The 21,507-nt window shown below is 36.7% G+C and overlaps 3 protein-coding genes across 5 annotated transcripts in view; all 3 read right to left on the reverse strand.

Moving 5' to 3' along the window:
* The window catches only part of LOC131786990 (arf-GAP with GTPase, ANK repeat and PH domain-containing protein 1), a 296,718-nt gene that overhangs the window by 223,090 nt on the left and 52,121 nt on the right, over positions 1–21,507 (reverse strand). The window lies entirely within an intron of this gene.
* On the reverse strand, positions 4,183–5,088 carry LOC131789188 (somatostatin receptor type 5-like). The gene has a single exon (XM_059106271.2). It carries the CDS (start codon positions 5,086–5,088, stop codon positions 4,183–4,185), a length of 906 nt encoding a protein of 301 aa, XP_058962254.2.
* Positions 11,222–18,479, reverse strand: LOC136284026 (adenosine receptor A3-like). 3 transcript variants are annotated; one of them, XM_066173757.1, is made up of 3 exons: positions 18,391–18,443; positions 13,923–14,006; positions 11,222–12,323 (listed from the first exon to the last, which is right to left on the reverse strand). In XM_066173757.1, exon 3 carries the CDS (start codon positions 12,302–12,304, stop codon positions 11,387–11,389), a length of 918 nt encoding a protein of 305 aa, XP_066029854.1. In that variant the 5' UTR covers positions 12,305–12,323; positions 13,923–14,006; positions 18,391–18,443; the 3' UTR covers positions 11,222–11,386. The 3 variants fall into 3 exon arrangements, with proteins under 3 accessions (XP_066029854.1, XP_066029855.1, XP_066029856.1); XM_066173758.1 differs by lacking the exon at positions 13,923–14,006 and having other exon boundaries at positions 18,391–18,479; XM_066173759.1 differs by lacking the exons at positions 13,923–14,006; positions 18,391–18,443 and adding an exon at positions 13,703–13,801 and having other exon boundaries at positions 11,222–12,326.

Raw genomic sequence — 21,507 nt, forward strand, 5'->3', positions numbered from 1 at the left:
GTGATTTTGCAAAGGTGAAAGTCTGGGCAACGGAAAAAGTACGGAGCGGTTCGTCAAAAAAATTGATAAAAACTCAATATTACTCTTTATTTGATCCTTTTTCAACTACATATCACATTTGTCTGAACTGGAATTTTACTTTCTGTGTGACTGTACAAACAAAAAACGGAAAACTATTGAGCGGTGCGTGAAAGAAAGGTTAGAACAGGTTGTCCGAGTTCAGTGATTTTGTATTTCATGAGACAAAAGAAAATGTTGAGAGCTTTGGCTGAGACTGGCCCTCCTATAAGCATGTCCTAAATTTTTGGCAGGATTTTAGAACACGAGAGTGCTCTCGTGTCATAATTCAAATGTTCCATGCTAATTATCTTAAACATCTGAAAGATTAGAACAGATTAACCTTCCGCCGGATTTGAGATTAGATCTTTCCCAACCAAAGGATAGAAACCTGGGCCCGGTTGTTCAAAACTGCGATTAGCGCTAATCCACGATTAAATAGGCTAATCGCCGATTAAATTTAAGTCGCCGATTAGTTTCTGTTGTTCAAAGCCCGATTATTCCTAACCTTCGATCAAACCAAGGGTTAAATCTAACCCTGCTCGCTAGGTGGATTAAATCCTTAATCGGCAGATTAAAAAATAAAAATCACAACATGGCTGACTTGTTGTATGGTTGTGTTGGTGTTGATGGGCGAAGAAAAAGGAAGCAAAGAGAGTTAAGGAGCATCGGTTTCACGATAGATGGATATACAGACGAAGAATTACGAGCAAGGCAGACTTTTCGGGTGCCATTTGTTTTTTTGTTTACGTGGGAGTACATGTAAAAGAAAATAAGAAAGAAACAAAAGTCTAAAGTCCGTTAATTTTCACTTTGCTTTGTGTTTGTTAGCGAAGTATACATTTTATGCAAGGTATGGACATTGAGAGGTATTACAATAATGTTTCCATTTATAAACTTACCTGTTTCAAACCCCTGTAACCCAGTAAATGACGGAGTGTCACTGAATATGTTTATTATTTTTAAACTGGCTTCTGATGGGTTCGGGGGAGCAGGGCCACCACCTGTCTTCTTCTATTCACTTTTAAAGGAACTGAATTCTCTTTTTGCGTGACTCTGGAGGTTTTTCCCACTTGTCTCGTACTTCCTGCGTTGATCTTGCTGGCACACCGACGGCGTTTACCGCCTCCGAGATTTCTTCCCAAATCTTGTTTTTTTTTTGCATTTGTTATACTGTTGGTAAATTTACTTTGAAGAATGTCCATATTTTCTTCAAATTTTTCCGCTAAAACGGAAATTTCAGCGGGTGAAAAGTTTGCTTTCCGCACTTTCTTCGCTGGAGAAGCCATATTGACAAAAATAAATTTCCGGCAATTTTATGACGTAAACTGGCACAAAATAAATTATAATTAATTAATATAATTCATTTTATGCTTAATCGCGGATTAGTAAATCGACCGAGTAATCTCCCTTTGAACAACCGTTTTTTAACCGACGACTAACTAACTCACGATTAAGAAATTTAATCGCCGATTAGGCCTAATCGGTGATTAGTTTAATCGCGGTTTTGAACAACTGGGCCCTGCTATTGTGTAATGAGAGGAGGTATGCCCAAAAGGTGAACAAAACAGAAAGTGTAATGTATACGCAAACCTCGCTCTCCTGAAAGGTTCTTTCCACCAATTACTAAACTCGATTTTAAGGTATAAGACTCCAAAAATGCCTAATTTTCATCGTAGTCACTATGGAAGGGCTAAAGCAACCCAACAATCCCAGATTTTGAGGCGTTGTATTAAAACATATTATGAATAAACAACAGTAGTGAAGTTTTTCGTCGGACGCCGAAGCTTGATTGATTTTGTTCGTGCAGATCGTGTGCCTCGCTCCCACGCTTGGGTGACACTGGTGCCAATATATTCACAACAAAACAGCTGAGTTCTGATCGCCTCGCGGATCAAAGAAATAGGTATCTTTTTGTCGTTCGCTAAGTTATTATTATACTCGCGACAAAAATGCCAGTTTCTGATTCTCTTGAAGCCCAAATATTCAATCTCTGTAAGACGTTTTGGAGAGAATCGACAACGTCCCTCTAAGACGGAAGATTCGAGAGCTCGTCAGTCCTTAACTAACTGTCTTATCTCCGTGAGGGAAGAACTTTCATTTTTTTAAACTTTTAGTCCCCAATTTTGTCACCCGGTTCAACTAGTTCTTTCTCTCTTGGGTAGTCAGTCCTATTTGGGCTGTTGTTATCGGAGGGAAGAACCTTTCCTATTTTTCACCTGGTTCTGTCTCCCACGGGTGGTCAGTCCTACTTGGGCTGTTGTTATCTGAAGGCAGAACCTTTCCTTTTTTAATTTGGTTCCATCTCTCTTAGGGTGTTGGTTCATTTTAGACTGTGCGTTTTTATCTTATAACAAACTTATCTTGAGTATGAATCGCGAAATAATAAAATTTACTTGTCTCGATCGTTCATATTTTTTCCTTTGCAGATTTAATATAACGTAAACCATGTAAAATTGTGATGAAAAAGCCATGTTTGTTTCATTAGCAAAAATAATTCTCTTCTTGAGATGACCAACCAACATGAACTGAATCATTTATAGTAAGTGCACGTTCCGTTGACTGGTAATTTTCCGTCGATGATGTGTTTGCCTTGGTGGTGTTTGCCCTCAAATCCCATGGATATTTCATTAACAAATAAATAACAAATTTAGGAATAAAAAACTCGTCATGAATAGGAACAATAGGTGAGCTAAATTACACCTGTACGTCGTTAATTAAAAGAAAGTTCCGTCTCGAAGTGAACCCAAATCGCCGGCAAAACAGCTTTGTCTGGAGAATTAATATCTGAATATTAAATGAATGGAGAGGAATAGTTTCTAGAAACCTTGAATGGAATGTTAAAAGCTTTTGGTGTTTACAGGAGCAGTTATTTCACAGAAGAAGGCAATTTAAGTGGCTGAGAAAACATTTCAAAACTCAAATACGAGGCATTTTTTAGTGTTAGTAATTATGAATGGTCCACAAAATTCTCTCTTTTCTTTTAAAAAACTTCTCTGGTCGATTTTACATTCTTTTATCTGCACTGAACTAGTCATTTTCTTTTATTAAAAATAAACTTCTCCTGTAAACTTGGTTCCTTATTATATTCAGTTCAAGAAATTGCCTAACTTAACTCAGGTTATTAATTACAGCTGTGGATGTTATTTCCAGTTATGTATTCGCAAGATAAATGGGTAGAAGTTTTACGAACAGAAATCTTTAAAGCGGTGATAAAGACAGTGCATCTATAGTATGGAGTTACATAAAGATTGCTTTGTTGAAAGTTGGTAATAATTTCTCAATTAAAGACTTTATTTTCTTACAAGGTAGGTCATAAGTAAAGCAAACATACTGGACAAGACTTCAAAAGTGTAATCATAAATTAGACAGTCTTATTATTTTAAAACTAATACAGTTGTAATGTCATATCTTAAATTAAAAATACTTTCATGAGTAAGACATTTATTGACAGCCTTGCGTTTCACTGTCCCACAGGCGGGATCGTAATTAGAGTATATTAAGTTGAGTGCAGCTGAACCGAAATTTTGGATGAAAGCGTGCACACACTGTATTGAGTTAATTTGGACGAAGCTCTCTACTTTATCTTACATCATGATAAACTGCAAAATACTATCGGAAATGAGCTATTTCCTAGATCCTAAAGTTGAATCTTTAAAAGCTGTCGGTTAGTCCCTGAGAATATATAATATTAAAGAGGAAAAGTGACCCAGCCGACAAAACTTTTGAAAATAGAATAACACGGTGACATTTATTTCTTTAGATCTATCGGTGCGTTTTTACTTAATTTAAGAGTAACTCCGATGGGAAAAGAAAGTATTCTCTCCTCATAATAATTTTTTATACTGGCTATTTGAAGATTCCTCGATGATTTTTTCGTTCCACACAAAGAAAAACCCAACTGACCGGAAGCTCACTAATCGTTCCACTTATATCGTTGTGTAGTTTTCTAGAAGCGACAAGATGCATCGCTTTTCATTTTAATCATTTAGATGTTTGTACCATTTCTATCCTTCGAGTCTACTCTCATATCACCAAAAAATGAAATGGAAAGGCATGTTACTCGGCTAAGAAGTTTAAGTTATTTAAAAGAAAACTTTTATATATAGTTTTCCTACCTTCAATCTACGCTCTACTAAGGTTTCGAAGTGGCAGGTTTGCCGGGGCGATACGAGAAAGGTCTGGGACCCTGTACACTAGTTGTAATAAACCTTCTCTGAATCCTGGCATCCGAAGAGAGTAAATTATAGGATTTACAAGTGAATTGCCTAAATATAAAACTAACACAGCCATATAAATATGAAAATTCATAAAACGAGTGAAGGAAAGGTGAAGACACGCTAGATATATCATTACTGGTAGAAAACAAAGTAAATATACAAGTGAGACGATAAGCGCAGTACCCGTCAGTTTTCTTTCTCTTTTGGACCTAGAACGGAATTGAGGATGGCGACTACATCGTACTTTGATAATAATGAGGATGTAAGATACACAGATAGAAAATAAGGAAACTGCATAAAATAAGATATACAAGTAAGTAACAATTATCACTTCATCAACAATTTCCCATAAAAAAATTTGAGCAGCTTCTCTAACAATAGGTATTAACCAAATGACAATAATTATAGCTCTATGAACCCATTTCCTCACAAAACGATGCCTGAATGGACAAAATGTTGCGTGTGGCCGTTCTAAAGAAATAGCAATAAGATTTGTAAGGGAAGTGAACGAGAAAAAATGTACAAATACACGAGATGTATGATGAGACCAAGTAGTCTCTCGTCTGTAATTCCATTGAGGACAGAACCTCGCTACTCTGATTTCAATCTGTAGCGGCCCAGAGACTGCGCCCACCAAGAGATCGATTATCGCCAGATGGATGATCAAATATGTACTCCGCCGCTGTAGCTGCCGCTTCTTCTTCACAAAAACAGCAACGGTGATGATATTAAGGATGACAATGGCCAGACATTCGATGATGAGGACCACAAGCCATGGAATACACTGAGAAGCTAAGGAGAAAGGCTCCATTTTCTCCGAGCTCTGTTAGCTGCCATAAAAATAACAGAAAACAGTTCAATTTGAGATAAAATGAAATATGACTTCAATATTCTCAATAAAGAAATATGTCAAATATTGCTTTTTACGCTTCTTTAACGTGTTTTGAAGAACTAAGTTTCGTCCATTGACTTAAACTGATCCTCATGTTTCTTTATGCGAGATTCCTATCCGGAATTTTAATCATTCAGCCTGTTCAGTTTTTTTTTAATTTCGATAAATATGATATAAAACTTTTTCGATATTCACTGAATAAGCGGAAAGCTTTGCCACAAGTGATCTCCATTGCGTGAACGAAATTTAATCCTCCAAAAACAGACGGCAACAAAAAATTTAGAGATCTTCCGGAAATAGAGTAGAAAGACTAAGTAGAAAGACCTGCTCCTCTTCTCGGTGCCGCTTTTAGAAATACGGTTGTTGTTGTTATCGCCTTGAAAATTTCAAAGACCAATTAACTTTAGATGGGTTGAAATATTAATAACATTTTTAAAAGGAAAAACATCTCATATATTTTATTTTCTACACCCAGAAAGTTTAATCATTGTCTATTCTCACTTCCGATAAATTTCTTCCTTTGTCAATATCATAGGCAACAAACTAGAGAAAGAGATCATTTTCGTCGCGTTACGATTATTAAGATTATCAATGACATATTTCCGTCCATATTGATTCAGTTTTCCTCATCACATCGAAGGCAGAATTTGCGAACGAATCTTAAGAATATTTTGAACTTGCCTCACTGATAACGAAAGTGTTTCTATCCTTCAACGAATTGAGTTCAAGTCAAATGCGGAAAGGGCGGTTTTCAAATAGAAAAGAAAGCAGCATGCTGAGGAAGAGTGCAATGCTGACTAAACTTATCAGTTTACAATAGCAACAGAATTATATTTGCTACCTTTCTTTTGTGCTTTGACTCAATTTCATGCTCCTATTTTTTGGTGCAATACATATCTGAAAGTTTGATAATTCAGTCTCCCTCTATTTTTGGAAAAAATTTCTTCTTTTTTTCAACAATACAACATTCTTTTGAAATACTCTGAGTAAGCAAAAGCCTTTATACAATAGATCTCAGTTGCCTTAATCGTTTTATAAGAATCATTAGAAACAAGCTAAAATGTTCCACATACTTGTAAAAGATTGTCGATGTGCGTAAATATGATAACAAAGATGGCAAGAGGGGATCAAGTCCTCTCTTTAACATGGTAAATGTTGTACTCGGTAATGAAACCAACAAAGAGCTTTTCATTGTCTCGTCACGAACGTGTAACGAATGCTGAGAAGCAACAGGCTTCTCACAAGAGGTCTCAAATTCATCAACTGTTTCATAAGCATTAAAAGAAGGAAAAAAACTAAAATTCTAAAATTTTCCACAGACTGACAAAGGATTTTCCATAACTTCTCTCCACCCATTTACCTGGTTTTACCTCATCTCACCGATGTTAGAGTTTGTAAACGAATGAAATCTTATGAACATACCTCACTGATAATGAAGTACGTCGTATCCTCTTAAAAATAAGTTAGAGTCAAATTTGACCAAAGGTGGTTTTTCGAATGAATAAAAAAACATTAAGCCAAGGAATAGTGATAAAGAATAAACACACCACTATCAAGACTCGAAATTAGTTTTCCAAATGTCTGACATATGATATCTAAATTTTTGAAGACGTTTTGAGTGCAGGTGAACAGGAACAACTGATAAGCTATACTACACCTGTACGTCGTTAATTCAAAGAAGGTTCTGTATCTAAGTGGATCCAAATCGCCGACACAACAGCCTCCTCTGGGGAATCAATACCTGAATACCAAATAAATGAAGAAGAATAGTTTCTAGAAACCTTGAATGGAGTGTTTAAAGCCTTGAAAACTTTTGGTGTTTACAGGCCTAGAAGAAGTTATATCACAGAAAAAGCAATCTAACTGGCTGAGGAAACATTTCAAATTTTTTCTTAATGTTGTTAATTATCAATGGTCCACAAAATTTTCATTTTTCCTCTAAAAAAAACTTCTTCAGTAGATTTTTCATTTCTTATGTCTGCACTGAACTGGTCATTTTCTTTTGATAAAAATAAACTTTCTTTGAAAACTTGGTTCCTCATTATATTCAGTTCAAGGAATTGCCTATCTTAACTCAAGTTATTAATGACAGCTTTGGATTGTATTTCTAATGAAGTATTCGCAAGATAACTGCGTAGAAATTTTATGAACAGAAATCTTTATAGCGATGGTAAAGACCATGCTTCTTTTACATGTAGTTATATAAAGACTGCGTTGTTAAAAGTTGGTAAAAACTTTTTAATTAAAGACTTTATAGGTAGGTCATAAGTAAAGCAAACATACTGAACAGGACCTCAAAAGAATAATCATAAAGTAGACAGTCTCACTTTTTGTTGTAATATCATATCCTAAATTAAAAACTATTTTCATGAACAAGAAAATAATAAACAGCCTTGTGTTTCACTGTCTCACAGGTGGGATCGTAAAGGAGGTAATTAAGGGGAAAATGATAGGTTACTTCAGTCATCATCGTCGATTATTTTTCGTTCCACTCCAAGCGAAAGAAAATCCTTCGGTAGCCCATTAATCGTTACGCTTGTATCGTTGCTTAATTCTCTATAAGCGACTTAATGCATTGGTTTTCATTTTAATCATTTAGATTTCTGTACTGTTTCTATCCTTAGTCAACTCTTATATGAATCTTCTCGTGTACGCTCAGCCAGGATTCAAAGACAGGAGTGTATCGCGTAACCAATTTGTAGATCCCAGATCATATAAGAGGGTCTTAATGCGATGAGCCGTAAAACGGCCAAAACATTTAGCCGTTAGGCGTAAAAATTGACAAATTTTAACCGTTAGTCGCAAAAAGAATAAGCGGTAAAAAGGTGTTAACTGTTAGCTGTAAATTGGCCAAAAGTTTTAATCATTAGCCGTAAAAGTCATCGCTCCATTGAGACCCTCCTATAAAAACTTTAAGTCAACATGCAATATTCAAAGCATAGGGTTTTAAGGTGTTTTTGGCACCTACAGTCTTTGTTTTATTGAGACGACTTTGTCCCAGAGTTTTTACGTTTATTTACATAGTTTACATAAACGAATCCAAACTCTTGAAGGCTGTATTTTAGACGTATGGAAATATATACATAATGAAGCAATTCAAGTGAGAGTTATTATTATATTGCCGTACTTTCTCTCGAGTCGGTGTGTGGGGGTGGTTGAGCATGATAAAAGGAGTTATTTAAACTGCAAAATGCAGAACTGTACCTTCGCATAAGCCGGATATCAGACCTGGAGCATAAAAATGAGATTAGACATACGAAGATTAGTTACTTTCAATATCACAACAATTTCAGAAATTCACTTGCCTATGCCGAAAAGTCTCGTCGAAGATTCAATACTTAGCTGAGGTTTCTTTCGTTGATATAATTATATATATATATATATATATATATATATCTAGCATGACAAATGCCGACTACATAATATATCAGTGAAAAGAAGGAAAGGAAATTCCAAAGCTATAAGGCTCACGAGGAAATATTTGCAGTGGTGTTAGGTTTACGTCGTTAGACTAAGTGTTCTTGACCAACAGCATGCAGTAACTAAATAAATGTATTTACAAACTTCTAACGAGTCTAGGACCGAGGTGATATCCTTTCGATAAGAATATCAGGGCCGTTATCACAGAGCTGCGCACTGATATCTCAAATCCTTCTATTTTTACGCTCATAAATGTTAGAAATGGTCTGTAAGAGTTGAGTGCTTCATCAAACTTTCCTGATGGACCGATACAGCCTTTCGTTACCAGTCTTCCTCGGAGTGTCTTGATATCGCGGGGCGGAAGACACTATGTTGATGTTGTTGAATCTGAAGGGTTAAGGAGATGAATTGTTTACTATTACACCGTTGTGAAAGACGACTTTTCCCAGGTAAGTATAAGTATAACTAAGTTGATGTTCGTTCCATAATTTCTATTACTTTTCATATCGAAGAATAGCGAAAACCTCTAAAGGAAGCAACGAAAGTGTTTGTCGCTACCGGTTATTTCTTTTATTCTTGCCTTCCAACAGCTTACGTTTTAAATGAGATATTTACCCCGTCATTACGCTGCCTGTGATTCAGCCCACGGTAACGGGTTTATTTCTGTAAAGTAAATGAATTTCGATGAAAACTTGCAGTATAAAAATTTCACACTACAAGTAAACAAACCAAACGTTATATTTAATGTTTCACTTCGTCGCGCAAATGAAAGTGCTACTGATGCCATATCGCTACGCTGTTTATTCGATTCATTGTTATGAATACCAGCGATGTATTTAGTATCGAGCTATCAACAGACTGGATAACTGATCCACGGCAATGTTAAGGCATTTTACTCTTACTGATCGATAAAGTTGATATAGTTCCGCAATCTTCATTCTGCATGATCAGCTGTTTTTTTTGTATTGTCGATCAAGTATTTCATCATGTGATCTATGTAAGGATAGCAATGGTTCAAACGTTTGATATTTGCCTGATAATGACCTTCCCAAACACTCACAATACATTAACCGAGACATTATGATTACAAATCTTTTATGACAAACCCTACCCCCGCCTCTTAAACAGTTTTGAGATCTGACAAACCTGCTTATGGCCTAACCGGTTCTGCTCTCTCCGAGAATGGACAGGCAGCCAGTGGCACGCTCCAGCAAAGACCGCCCTAGGAAGTGCGTAAATTTTGTGTCTAATGCTGCAGATGAGTAACGACATTCTCTCTGGCACATCTTTGATCGTGAAAACGCGCGTGCAAGAGATCCATCACTCGCTTGCGCGAACCACGGGGCGAATACTCTCTATGTAAACTTTCCTAGCAATTACGAGTTTACTTGTTTGGGCCTGATCTCGATAACTGCTGAGTACCGCGTTTTCGTTGAAAGATACGCATCGCATAAAACACGCGTAGCCGTCTTTCCATGCTTTTGATGGGAAAGTTACCCTGAAAACAAGTGACATGTAGAAAAGCTTGTTGAAAGCTTTTGGTGTTTACAGGAGAAGTTATATCACAGAAGAAAGCAATTTAACTGCCTGAGAAACCATTTCAAAATTGAAATTCGAGGCATTTTTTAGCATTAGTAATTAAGAATGGTCCACAAAATTCTCTCTTTTCCTTTAAAAAACTTCTCTGGTCGATTTTACATTCTTATATCTGCACTGAACTAGTCATTTTCTTTTATTAAAAATAAACTTCTCCTGTAAACTTGGTTCCTTATTATATTCAGTTCAAGAAATTGCCTAACTTAACTTAGGTTATTAATTAAAGCTGTGGATGTTATTTCCAGTTATGTATTCACAAGATAAATGGGTAGAAGTTTTACGAACAGAAATCTTTCATCTCATAATATGGAATTACATAAAAATTGCGATGTTGAAAGTTGGTAATCATGAATTTCTTACTTAAAGACTTTATTTTCTTACTAGGTCATAAGTAAAGCAAACATACTGGACAGGACTTCAAAAGTGAATTCATGAATTAGACAGTCTTATTGTTTTAAAACTAATACAGTTGTAATCTCATATCTTAAGTTAAAAATACTTTTACGAGTAACAAATTTATTGACAGCCTTGCGTTTCACTTTCCCACAGGCGGGATCTTAAAGGAGGTAACTAGAGCATGTTAAGTTGAGTGCAACTGAACCAAATTTTGATGGAAGCGTACACATGTTGTATTCAGTTAACTTGGACGAAGCCCTCTACTTTATCGCACTCAAACTGCAAAATACTCTCGGAGATGAGCTATTTCCTAGATCCTAGAGTTACTGATCATAAGCTGTCGGTTGGTAGCTGAGAATATATAACAGTAAAGGGGAAAAGTGACCAGGCCGACAAAACTTTTGAAAATAGAATAACGCGTTGACATTTATTACTTTAGATCTATCGGTGCATTTTTACTTAATTTAAGAGTAACTCCAGTGGGAAAATAAAGTATTCTCTCCTCATAATGATTCCGATTTTTTTACACTGGCTATTTGAAAACTCCTCAATGATTTTTTCGTTCCATTCAAAGAAAAACCTAACTGAGCGGAAGCTCACTAATCGTTGCACCTGTATCGTTGTTTAGTTTTCTAGAAGCGACAAGATGCATCGCTTTTCATTTTATTCATTTACATGTTTGTACCGTTTCTATCCTTAGTCAACTCTCATATCACCAGGAAATAAATTGGAATGCATGTTGCTCGACTAAGAAGTTAAAGTTATTTAAAAGACAAACTTTATATATAGTTTTCCTGCCATTAATCTACGCTCTCCTAAGGTTACGAAGTGGTAGGTTTGCTGAGGCGATACGAGAAAGGTCTGGGACCCTGTAAACTAGCTGTAATAAACCTTCTCTGAATCCTGGCATCCGAAGAGCGTAAATTATAGGATTTACAAGTGAGTTAGCTAAGAATAGAACTAACACAGCCAAATGAATATGAACATTTATGAAACAAGTGAAGGAAATGACAAGACATGCTCCATATATCATCGCTGGTAGAAAGCAAAGTAACGATACAAGTGAGACGATAAGCGCAGTACCTGTCAGTTTTTTTTCTCTTCTGGATCTAGAATGGAATTGAGGATGACGACTACATCGTACTTTGATAGTAATGAGGATGTAAGATACACAGATAACAAACAGAGAAACTGTATAAAATGGGAGATACAAATAAGTATTAATTACCAGTAGATCAGCAATTTCCCATAAGAAAATTTGTGCAACTTCTCTACAAATAGGTATTAACCAAATGACAATAATTATGGCTCTATAAATCCATTTCCTCACAAAGCGATGCCTGAATGGACAAAATGTGGCGTGTAGCCGTTCTAAGGAAATGGCAATAAGATTTGTAAGGGAGGCGAACGAGAATAAATGTGCAAATGCAAAAGATAAACGATTAGACCAAATATTATCCCGTCTGAACTTCCAAAGCGGACAACGCAATTCTGTGTTTAACGCCATTCTGTGTTTAATCTGTAGCGGCCCAGACACTACGCCCACTAAGAGATCGACTATCGCCAGATGGATTATCAAATATGTACTCCGCCGCTGTAGCTGCCGCTTCTTCTTCACAAAAACCACAATGGTGATGATATTAAGGATGACAATGGCCAGACATTCGATGATGAGGACCACAAGCCATGGAATACACTGCCAAGCTGAGTAAAAAGACTGCATTTCCTCTGAGCTCTGTTAGCTGCTATGAAAATAACAGAAAAACAGTGCAATTAGAGATAAAATGAAATATGAAATCAATATTCTCAATAAAGAAATATATCAAATATTGTTTTTCATGTTTTTAACGTGTTTTGACCAACTAAGTTTCGACCGTCGACTTAAACTGATCCTCATGTTTCTTTATGCGAGATTCATATCCGGAAATTTAAACATGATCAGCCTCTTCCTTTTTTTTTTTTTTCGATGAAAACGAATTGCTTTCTCAGAAGAAAACTTATAGCCTCCAAAAAAAGAAGACAACAAAAACATTTATAAATCTTCCGGAAATACAGTAGAATGACCTGCTCCTCTCCTCAGAGCTGCTATTAGAAATACGATTGTTGTTGATGCCGCCTTAAAAAATTAACTGTAGGTACGGTGAAATATAAATAACATTTTTAACAGCAAAAACATCTCTTATGTTTTATTTGCCACACTCAGAAGTTTAATCATTGTCCTTTCTCGCTTTGGATAAATTTCTTCCTTTGTCAATATCATAAGCAACAAGCGTGAAAAAGGTATCGTCCCCGGGACGAGAAAGATATCTTAAGAATATTTTGAACGTGCCTCACTGATAGCGAAAGTGTTTCTATCCTTTAACGAATGGAGTTTAAGTCAAATGCAGAAAGGGCAGTTTTCAAATGGAAAAGAAAGCAGCATGCTGAGGAAGAGTGCAATGCAGACTAAACTTATCAGTTTTAGAACTCCAATTTAGTTTTTCCGAATGATTGACAGATAATAGCTGAAAGGAAAACGACGTTTTTAGAGCAGCTAAACAGGCATTACAGATAAAAGTATCCGCCTGAACTTCGCGATTTTTAGTGTGTTTAAAGTCCTGTATCGTCGTAAATCCACCTACAAAACAGCTAAATATAGAGAATCAACATAAGCACATCAAACGAGTGGAAATAAATAGTTAAATAATAAGCTTTTGGTTTTTACGGGAAAAATTATGTCATTGAAGCAGATGTAAGGGAGGTAAGCATTGTCATTTATAGGCATCAAAAGAAACGATCTAACATTCTAAAAACTTTTCCACATGCTGTTATACGATAACAAAGATGGCAAGAGGAAATCAAGTCCTCTCTTCAACATGGTAAATGTTGTACTCGGTAATGAAACAGGAAGATCTTTTCATCGTCTCGTCACGAACGTGTAACGAAGGAACAAGCTTTTCGCAAGGTCTCAAAATCCTCAACTGTTTCATAGGCATTAAAAGAAGGAAACAAAACCAAAATTCTAAAATTTTCCACAGGCTTACAGAGGATTTTCCATAACTTCTCTCCACCCATTTTAACTCGCTTTACCTCCTCTCCCCAAAACTAGAGTTTGTAAACGAATTAAATTTTACTAACATACCTCACTAATAACGAAGTACCTCGATCCTCTAAAAATTTGACCAAAGGCGGTTTTCAGAATGAATAAGAAAACAACAAGCCAAGGAAAAGTGATAGAGAATAAACACACCACTATCAAGACTCGAAATTAGCTTTCAAAATGTCTGACATATGACATCTATAGATGTCGTAAGACGTTTTGACTGCAACTGAACAGGAACAACAAGTAAGCTACACTACACCTGTACGTCGTTAATTCAAAGAAAGTTCCGTATCTATGTGAACCCAAATCGCCGGCAAAACAGCTTCTTCTGGAGAATCAATATCTGAATATCAAATAAATGAAGATGAATAGTTTCTAGAAACCTTCAATGCAGTTTTGAAAGCTTTTGGTGTTTATAGGAGAAGTTATATCACTAAAGAAGGAAATTTAACTGGCTTAGAAAACATTTCAAAATTGAAATACGAGGCATATTTTAAATTTTTTTAATTTCGGTTCACAATATTTTCTTTTTTTCCTTAAAAAACTTCTTGAGTCGATTTTTCATTTGGTGATAATTTTTTCTTTGATTTTAAGTTGAAAAGTTGTGGCAGCGTGATCTAAGGTGTTAAGACACTCATCAGAACAAAGAGTGCGACATTGTGGAGAATCATGTAAATGTCTGAAAATGTGAGAGGTCCTATCAAGTGCTCTTGTACGCGTGTGGATAAATGTCGAGGGGTTTCGCCGACATATCAGGCTTTAGAGCCCTCACATAAAAACTTGTAAACCACACACGTACGGAGCCCACGAGGGATAGGGTCTTTCACCCCAAACATATCGCCTATTTTAAAAGATGAAAAAAGCTAACTTTACATCGATGTTGTTACAATAACACTTAGCAAATTGGCGAACCCTTTTTTGCGTAACAAAAGAAAAAGAGCCAATGTAAGGTAATTTAAAATAAAAGTTAGTAGTAGTGTCTCAAACGGAGACCGGGGGATCGCACTCATCACGGTGAGCGTGAGGTACCGATTGACAACCCTTGAACCAGATTGGCTGGAAAAAAATTCTTTTTAAGGATTTCAGTGAGTTTCTAGATGTCTTCGTGGAAACCCAACCATGTGTTGTTGATCTTGTAGGCTCTATCAACAAGAGTGCGAATGAGACCCAGTTTGTAGGGATAAGGTATAAAGCTAAAATAATTAGTCAACAGGCCCGTAAAGGTTTTCTTACAGTCAACACTTAATCACCAACTTTATCATGTTAATGTAATAATTTCTTAATTAAAGACTTTATTTTCTTGCAAGGTAGGTCATAAGTAAAGCAAACCTACTGAACAGAACTTCAAGAGTACCGTCATAAATTCGACGGTGTAATTTTTTGAAACTAATACAGTTGTAATCTCATATCTTAAGTTAAAAATATTCTCATGAATAAGACATTTATTGACAGCCTCACGTTCATTATCTCACAGGCGGGATCATAAAGGAAGTAAGTAGGGTATGTTAATTTGACTGCAGCTGAACCGAATTTTGTATGGAAGCATACACCTGATTTGCGTTAATTTGGACCAAGTCCGTTACTCTATCGTGGTCAAACTGCAAAATACTATCAGAGATGAGCTATATCATTGATCATAGAGTTTAATTTTTTAAAAGCTGTTGCTTAGTACCTAAGTATATATAATATTAAACGGGAAAAATGAGCCAGCCGACAAAACTTTAGAAAATAAAATAACATGGCGACGTTTATTTCTTTTGATCTACCGCTGCATTTGTATTTAATTTAACTCCATCTCCGGTTGATAAAGGTAGTCTTCTCTCCTCCGGATGATTCCGATTTTTGATACTTGCCATTTGAAAACTCGACGTTCTGCCTTTCCCTGTAGCAATAAAACCCACCAATATTTATAATTTGGTTATCGACTACATTCAAAGTGGTGGTTCTTATACCTCTGATGGCAAGCAGCTGCAGTTATGTGTTTATTTTTGAGACCCTATCGAGTGTTCCCCATTCTATCTAATTTCCCTCTTAGTTATCTGTGCAGTTGCTGGTTAGGGTATCTCAGTCATCATCCTCGATTTTTTTTTTTTCACTCAGAGAGAAAGTAAACTGAATGGAAGCTCACTAATCGTTGCACTTGTATCGCTATTGAGTTTTCTAAAAGCGACAAAATGCATTGCTTTTCATTCTAGTCGTTTCGATGTTTCTACCGTTTCTATCGTTAGTCAATTGCAACTCTTATATGAGTCTACTCGTCTACGTTCAGCCAGAACTCGATTCGGAGACTGGAGCGTATCGCCTAACCATATTGCAGATCCCAGATCATATAAAATCCAAAGACAGTACGCGATATTCAAAGCGTAGTGCTTGAAGGTGTTTTTGGCTCCTACAGTCTTTGTTTCGTTTGAGACGATTTTGTCCCGGAGTTTTTGTGTTCATTTACATAATTTACATAGACGAATCCAAACTTTTGAAGGCTGTATTTTAAACGTACGAAAATATATATACATAATGAGGCAATTCAAGTGAGGAATTATGATTATATTGCAGCCTTACTTTCTCTAGAATGGGGTGGGGAGTGGGGGAGCGTGATAAATAGAGAATAATACATGGGCGCACGTAGATATGGAATTTCTCTTCGAGTTGAGCACGAGAAGAGAAATTCCACATCTACAAGCAACCATGTTTTATTTTGTTTATCATATAAACACAATAGCCCTTTACTAGGAAGAAAAGCCGACTTCATTAATGAATGAAAATAGGTGAATCAACAATCCTCGAATAACAATCGTAGAGTGCCTTGGCGCTGACTCTTAAGATGGAAAAATGCGTTGAATCATGATTACAAAAACAACAATGGTCGTAATTTTCAATTTACAAAATTCTCATTCATTGACTTTCTCCTTTCCGACAGAAGAGGTCTTCCAGATAAACGGCCAAAATCGGCCAGTGGCAAATCTTCCAGTTGTCGATTTTCATTCTCAGCCGAGAGAAATGCTGACACCAAAGCCACTGAATACGCAACTTTCGGTTTTTCTATTAGTATATTGGTTTTCTTCCCCTTCTAGGAAAGTTTGAACCTCATTGTCTGTCAGCGATACGGATTTTTTAGTGTTTTAGCCACCATAATTCAAGAAAGCTCTGACAAACAACTTGTAATGAGAATCATGAAGGCTTTGCCGTTCATTCATCAACCTGACCGAGTGGCGCCAAAGGCGAGTGACGTATAAGCAGCTGATTGGCTATATCAACATACATGAAAAAATACGATGTTTCTTCACGTGTGTTGTTACGGCTTTTCTCGGGGCCGGAATCCCCGTATAACACCGCAGTTTATGTGATAAAAGGAGTTATTTAAGCCGGAAATGCAGAACTTTGGAGTACTCTTTCAATGCACGATCGCTCACCCTGGCCGGTTTCGATGAACTTGTGGAAACTTAGTAAAAAGTTCTTCATTGCTTTTGTAAAGTATATTTCTTAACAATACACACGTGTATATAACAACACAACCGTGTTTAGACCGTGTTTAGACTGTAAACATAGACTCTCATCTAAACACTTCTATTGATCACGCACTTCAATTCTTGAAAACTGCAGGAGTCTTACATCCGCTGTTTGCCAATCAATCCGAAACGTAGACATCATAAACCCAGTTGCCCATAAAACGAAACCTATGGACGGAATGCCGGTTTCTTGAAGCCTTTCTTGTGAAATATACAGTAAGATTTTAATCTCGGCAAGATAATTTGCTCTTTTTAAAAACATTGATCTTCTTTGCACTGAAATAGCTGATCTAATACACTGAACTATAAGACTCGTATATTGATGGCTTTGTTAGAAAATCCTCATTTAAACAAATCAGCCATTTTGAAACTGAAGACTCCCAATTTGTATTTGGTTGCGATGGCTAAATGTTCTGCCTCGTTTAATGATTCAGTTTCCCTCTTGTTTTCTACCAAACGCAATAAAACGCAACGATAAAGTGGTCGAAAAAATCTTTTGACATCAAGAGATGAAAAACGGTCGCAAATTACAAACTTAAAAAATATCGTTTTACTGCGGTAGTTAGTTGTTCGTAATAAAACAATTTGATAAGAGGTCGTCTACCCATGCAGGATAACTCGAATTGCATCGGCATGAAACCTGTTTTTAAAAAAATCGTAATATAAAAACCGCCGTCAATATTATACCGAAAGCAAACTTAAATATTTACCGGCTTGGAACCTTAATAGCGAGTCTATAATAATTTTACTAGTAGTTTCGCCATTCGTCTTTTTCTTTATTTTGTCCTCTCATGCTTTTGCGAAGCTAGACCCCGATGTTCTAGATCCCTAATGTAACTTTGAGAGGCCTACCCCAACGCAAATGCAAATGCAAACGCAAGCGTCAACGCAAGAAATAAAATAGAGAATAACACATGATAATACATGGGCGCGCTTAGATATGGAATTTCTCTTCGAGTGTTTAACTCGACAGCTCACGAGTGAGGGTAGCGAACGAGTGGGATGTCGAGTTGAACAAGTGACGAGAAATTTTTCATATAAACACAATAACCCTTTACTGACAAGAAAAGTCGACTCTATTAATGAATGAAAATAAAAAGATCGACAATCTCCGAATACAAATTGTAAAGTGCATTGGCGCACTCAAGATGAAAACATGCGTTGAATCACAACAAAAACAATGGGCCTAATTTTCAGTATACAAAATGAATTGGTCCTTACCGGTGGAAGAAATCATTCAGGTAAACGGCCATAATCGGCTATGGCAAATCTTCCAGTTGCCGACTTTCTTTCGCAGCCGCGAGAAATGCCATTACTGAAGCCACTAAATACGTAACTTTCGGTTTTTCATTTCGTATTTTGTTATTTTTCCTTTCTAAGAAAGTTTCAACGTCACTGTCTGTAAGCGTCGATACGGATATTTCAGTTTTCCAGCAGCCATAATTGGAAAATATTCCGACAAACGACCTTGGATTGAGAATGGTGAAGGCTTTACCGTTCTTTCATCAACCTGACCGAGCGGCGCGAAAGGCGTGTAACGTGTCAGCAGCTGATTAGCGATATCAAACACACTTTCATCAGGGCTGGAAATCTTTGTATAACACAGTAGTTTGTATGATGAAACATTTTCATTTTCTGAAGTTTGTATTTGCGTTCGCTTCCCACACGTGTGAATCGGCAAAAGCTCAATCATTGTCGGCCATCTTGGAAAAATACTTCTTGCGCTAGCGTATCTCTCTTTCCTAGCGTTTGCGTTGAACGTGTGAATTCGCTTGCATTTCCATTTGCGTTTGCGTTTGCATTTGCATCGCAAGTGTGAACCAGTCTTCAGATCCTTAGATAGAACGACATACTTATAATTATAAAGCTGAATGCGTTTTCAATCTGACAATTGGCAATGTTTCTTTTATGTTGAGCCGTTCTGTTTTCATTTCACGACGTTCTACCTTCTCCATAGAGAATTATAATTAAAAATAAAAGGTCTGCGTTTTGGACTCTTTTGCAAACAAAAAAATGGCCCCTAGCGAGAGTTTACGTGTTCATAAACAGACACGCCTGCTGTGAGTACCCTCTGGTCAATATATAGCGGATATTACACAGTGAAGAGAAGACATGAATTGTATGTTCGAGTGGCCAGAACAGTATCAAACGAGTGAGCGCAGCAAACGAGTGAGGTATTAATCATAAGAACATAGGGGGTAACTTTCTAAAGAAACTGTGGTGCTGCGTCGGTGGGAGAGTATAACAGGGTAATTAAGTGTTATCAACTGAGTTGAAAACGTAAATTGGCCACCGTAAAGAGATTAAGGGCTGGCGTTTCGAGCGTTAGTCCTTTGTCATAGCGATTGAAGGAATTATGGGTTTTGTGCGGGTTCATATGCAGAAAATGGAGCCACACTATTGGTGAGAATATGGTGACGAGAAAACAAGAATAAATTAGTTGAATGAAAAGCGCCAGCGCTTGTTGATACCATGAGGATTAAGAATGCCGATTTGGAAGATAAATTTTTGTTCTAGAGTTTTGTGGCTTTCCGAAATGCCTAGATGTAGGGAAAGACCGCAAACTGCCGTGTGCTGTTTAGAATGATTAGGGAGACTGAAGTGTATTGCGACTGGTTTGGATGCGTCCTTGTCATTTCTTTCTACGTCGCGAAGGTGTTCTCGGAATCGGTCACCTAATGTATAACTTTTTGTAATGAGTGCAAGTTATGCAGTAAATGACATTGGCTGAGGTGCACATAAGAGATCTTAATGGATCTCTTGGGTCCCGAAATTTTACCTACGTTATGAATGAAAGGACAAGCTTTGCATCGTGAGCGAGCGCATTTGAAAGTTCCAGGTTGGTCATTGGTTTGAAATGAACTTCAGACCGAAAAGTTGCCAATGTTTTTGTCACATTTGAATGAAATTAGTGGAGGTTGTGACAAGATATTAACAATCTCTGAATCGTTTTGGAGTAATTTAAAGCTTATAAGATCACTCATCACTGATCATTACAAACCTTTGAAGGCCTTTCAGCACGGACAGATGAAAAATTTACCTGCGTTTAGTCGCAACTTTCGATAAATTCCTTGAAAATCTTGGTTTTCTCGTTCCCTTGTTGTTCGGGAAATACATCTACATCTTCCCCGCTTACCACAACGAATCTTGCTGTCAATTAATATTCCAAACAACAAACAAACCAAGTTCATTCAGCAAAGTTCAAACAGGCTCAAGTTTCTTTCTTCTTTCTTTTCAGACAAACCAGTATTTTAAGTCAAATGCAGAAAGGACGGTTTTCAAATCGAAAAGAAGTAGCATGCTGTGGAAGAATGTAATGCAGACTAAACTTATCACTATTGGAACTTCAATTTGGTTTTTCGGAATGATTGACAGATAATAGCTGAAAGGAGAAGGGCATTTTTAGTGCAGCTAAACAAGAATTACAGATAAAAGCATCCGCCTAAACTCTGCGATTCTTCGTGTGATTAAAGTCCTGCATCGTCGTAAATTCACCCACAAAACAAAGGAATATAGAGAATCAGCGTAAGCTTTTTGTTTTTACGGGAGAAATTATATCATTGAAGCAGAAGTAAGGGAGGTAATCAGAAAGTGTTAATTTGAGAGCAGCTAAACCGAAATTTTGGATAGAAGCATACACCTGTATTGCCTTAATTTGAACGAATTTCAAACTGCAAAATACTCTCGGAGATGAGCTATTTCCTAGATCGCAGAGTTGAACTTTTTAAAAGCTGTCGGTTAGTAACTAAGAATATATGACTTTAAAGGGAAAAAATGATCCAGTCGACAAAACTTTACAAAATAAAATTACACGGTGACATTTAACTCTTTTGATCTGCCGGTGCATTTGTATTTAACTTAACTCTAACTCCAGTGAAAAAGGGTAGTATTTTCTCCTTATGATGATTCCAATTTTTTGATACTTGCCGTTTGAAAACTCGACGTTCTGCCTTTCCCCGCAGCAATAAAAACACCAAATATTTATCATTTGGTTATGGCTACACAAAGTGGTGTTTCTAATGCCTCTGATGGCAAGAAGCAGCAGTTATAATTTTATTTTTTAGACCCCATCATGTGTTCCTCATTCTATCTAATTTCTCTCTGAGTTATCTGTGCAGTTGCTGGTCAGGTTGATTCAGTCATCTTCCTAGATTATTTTTCGTTCCACTCAAAAGAGAAGGAAAACTAACCGGAAGCTCACGATTCGTTGCACTTGTATCGTTGTTTAGTTTTCTAGAAGCGAAAAAATGCATTTCTTGTCATTTTAATCATTTAGATATTTGTACCGTTTCTATCTTTAGTCAACTCTCATATGAGTCTTCTCGTCTACGCTCAGCC

The sequence above is a fragment of the Pocillopora verrucosa genome, chromosome 10 (genome assembly GCF_036669915.1).
Source record: "Pocillopora verrucosa isolate sample1 chromosome 10, ASM3666991v2, whole genome shotgun sequence".
NCBI lineage: Eukaryota > Metazoa > Cnidaria > Anthozoa > Scleractinia > Pocilloporidae > Pocillopora > Pocillopora verrucosa.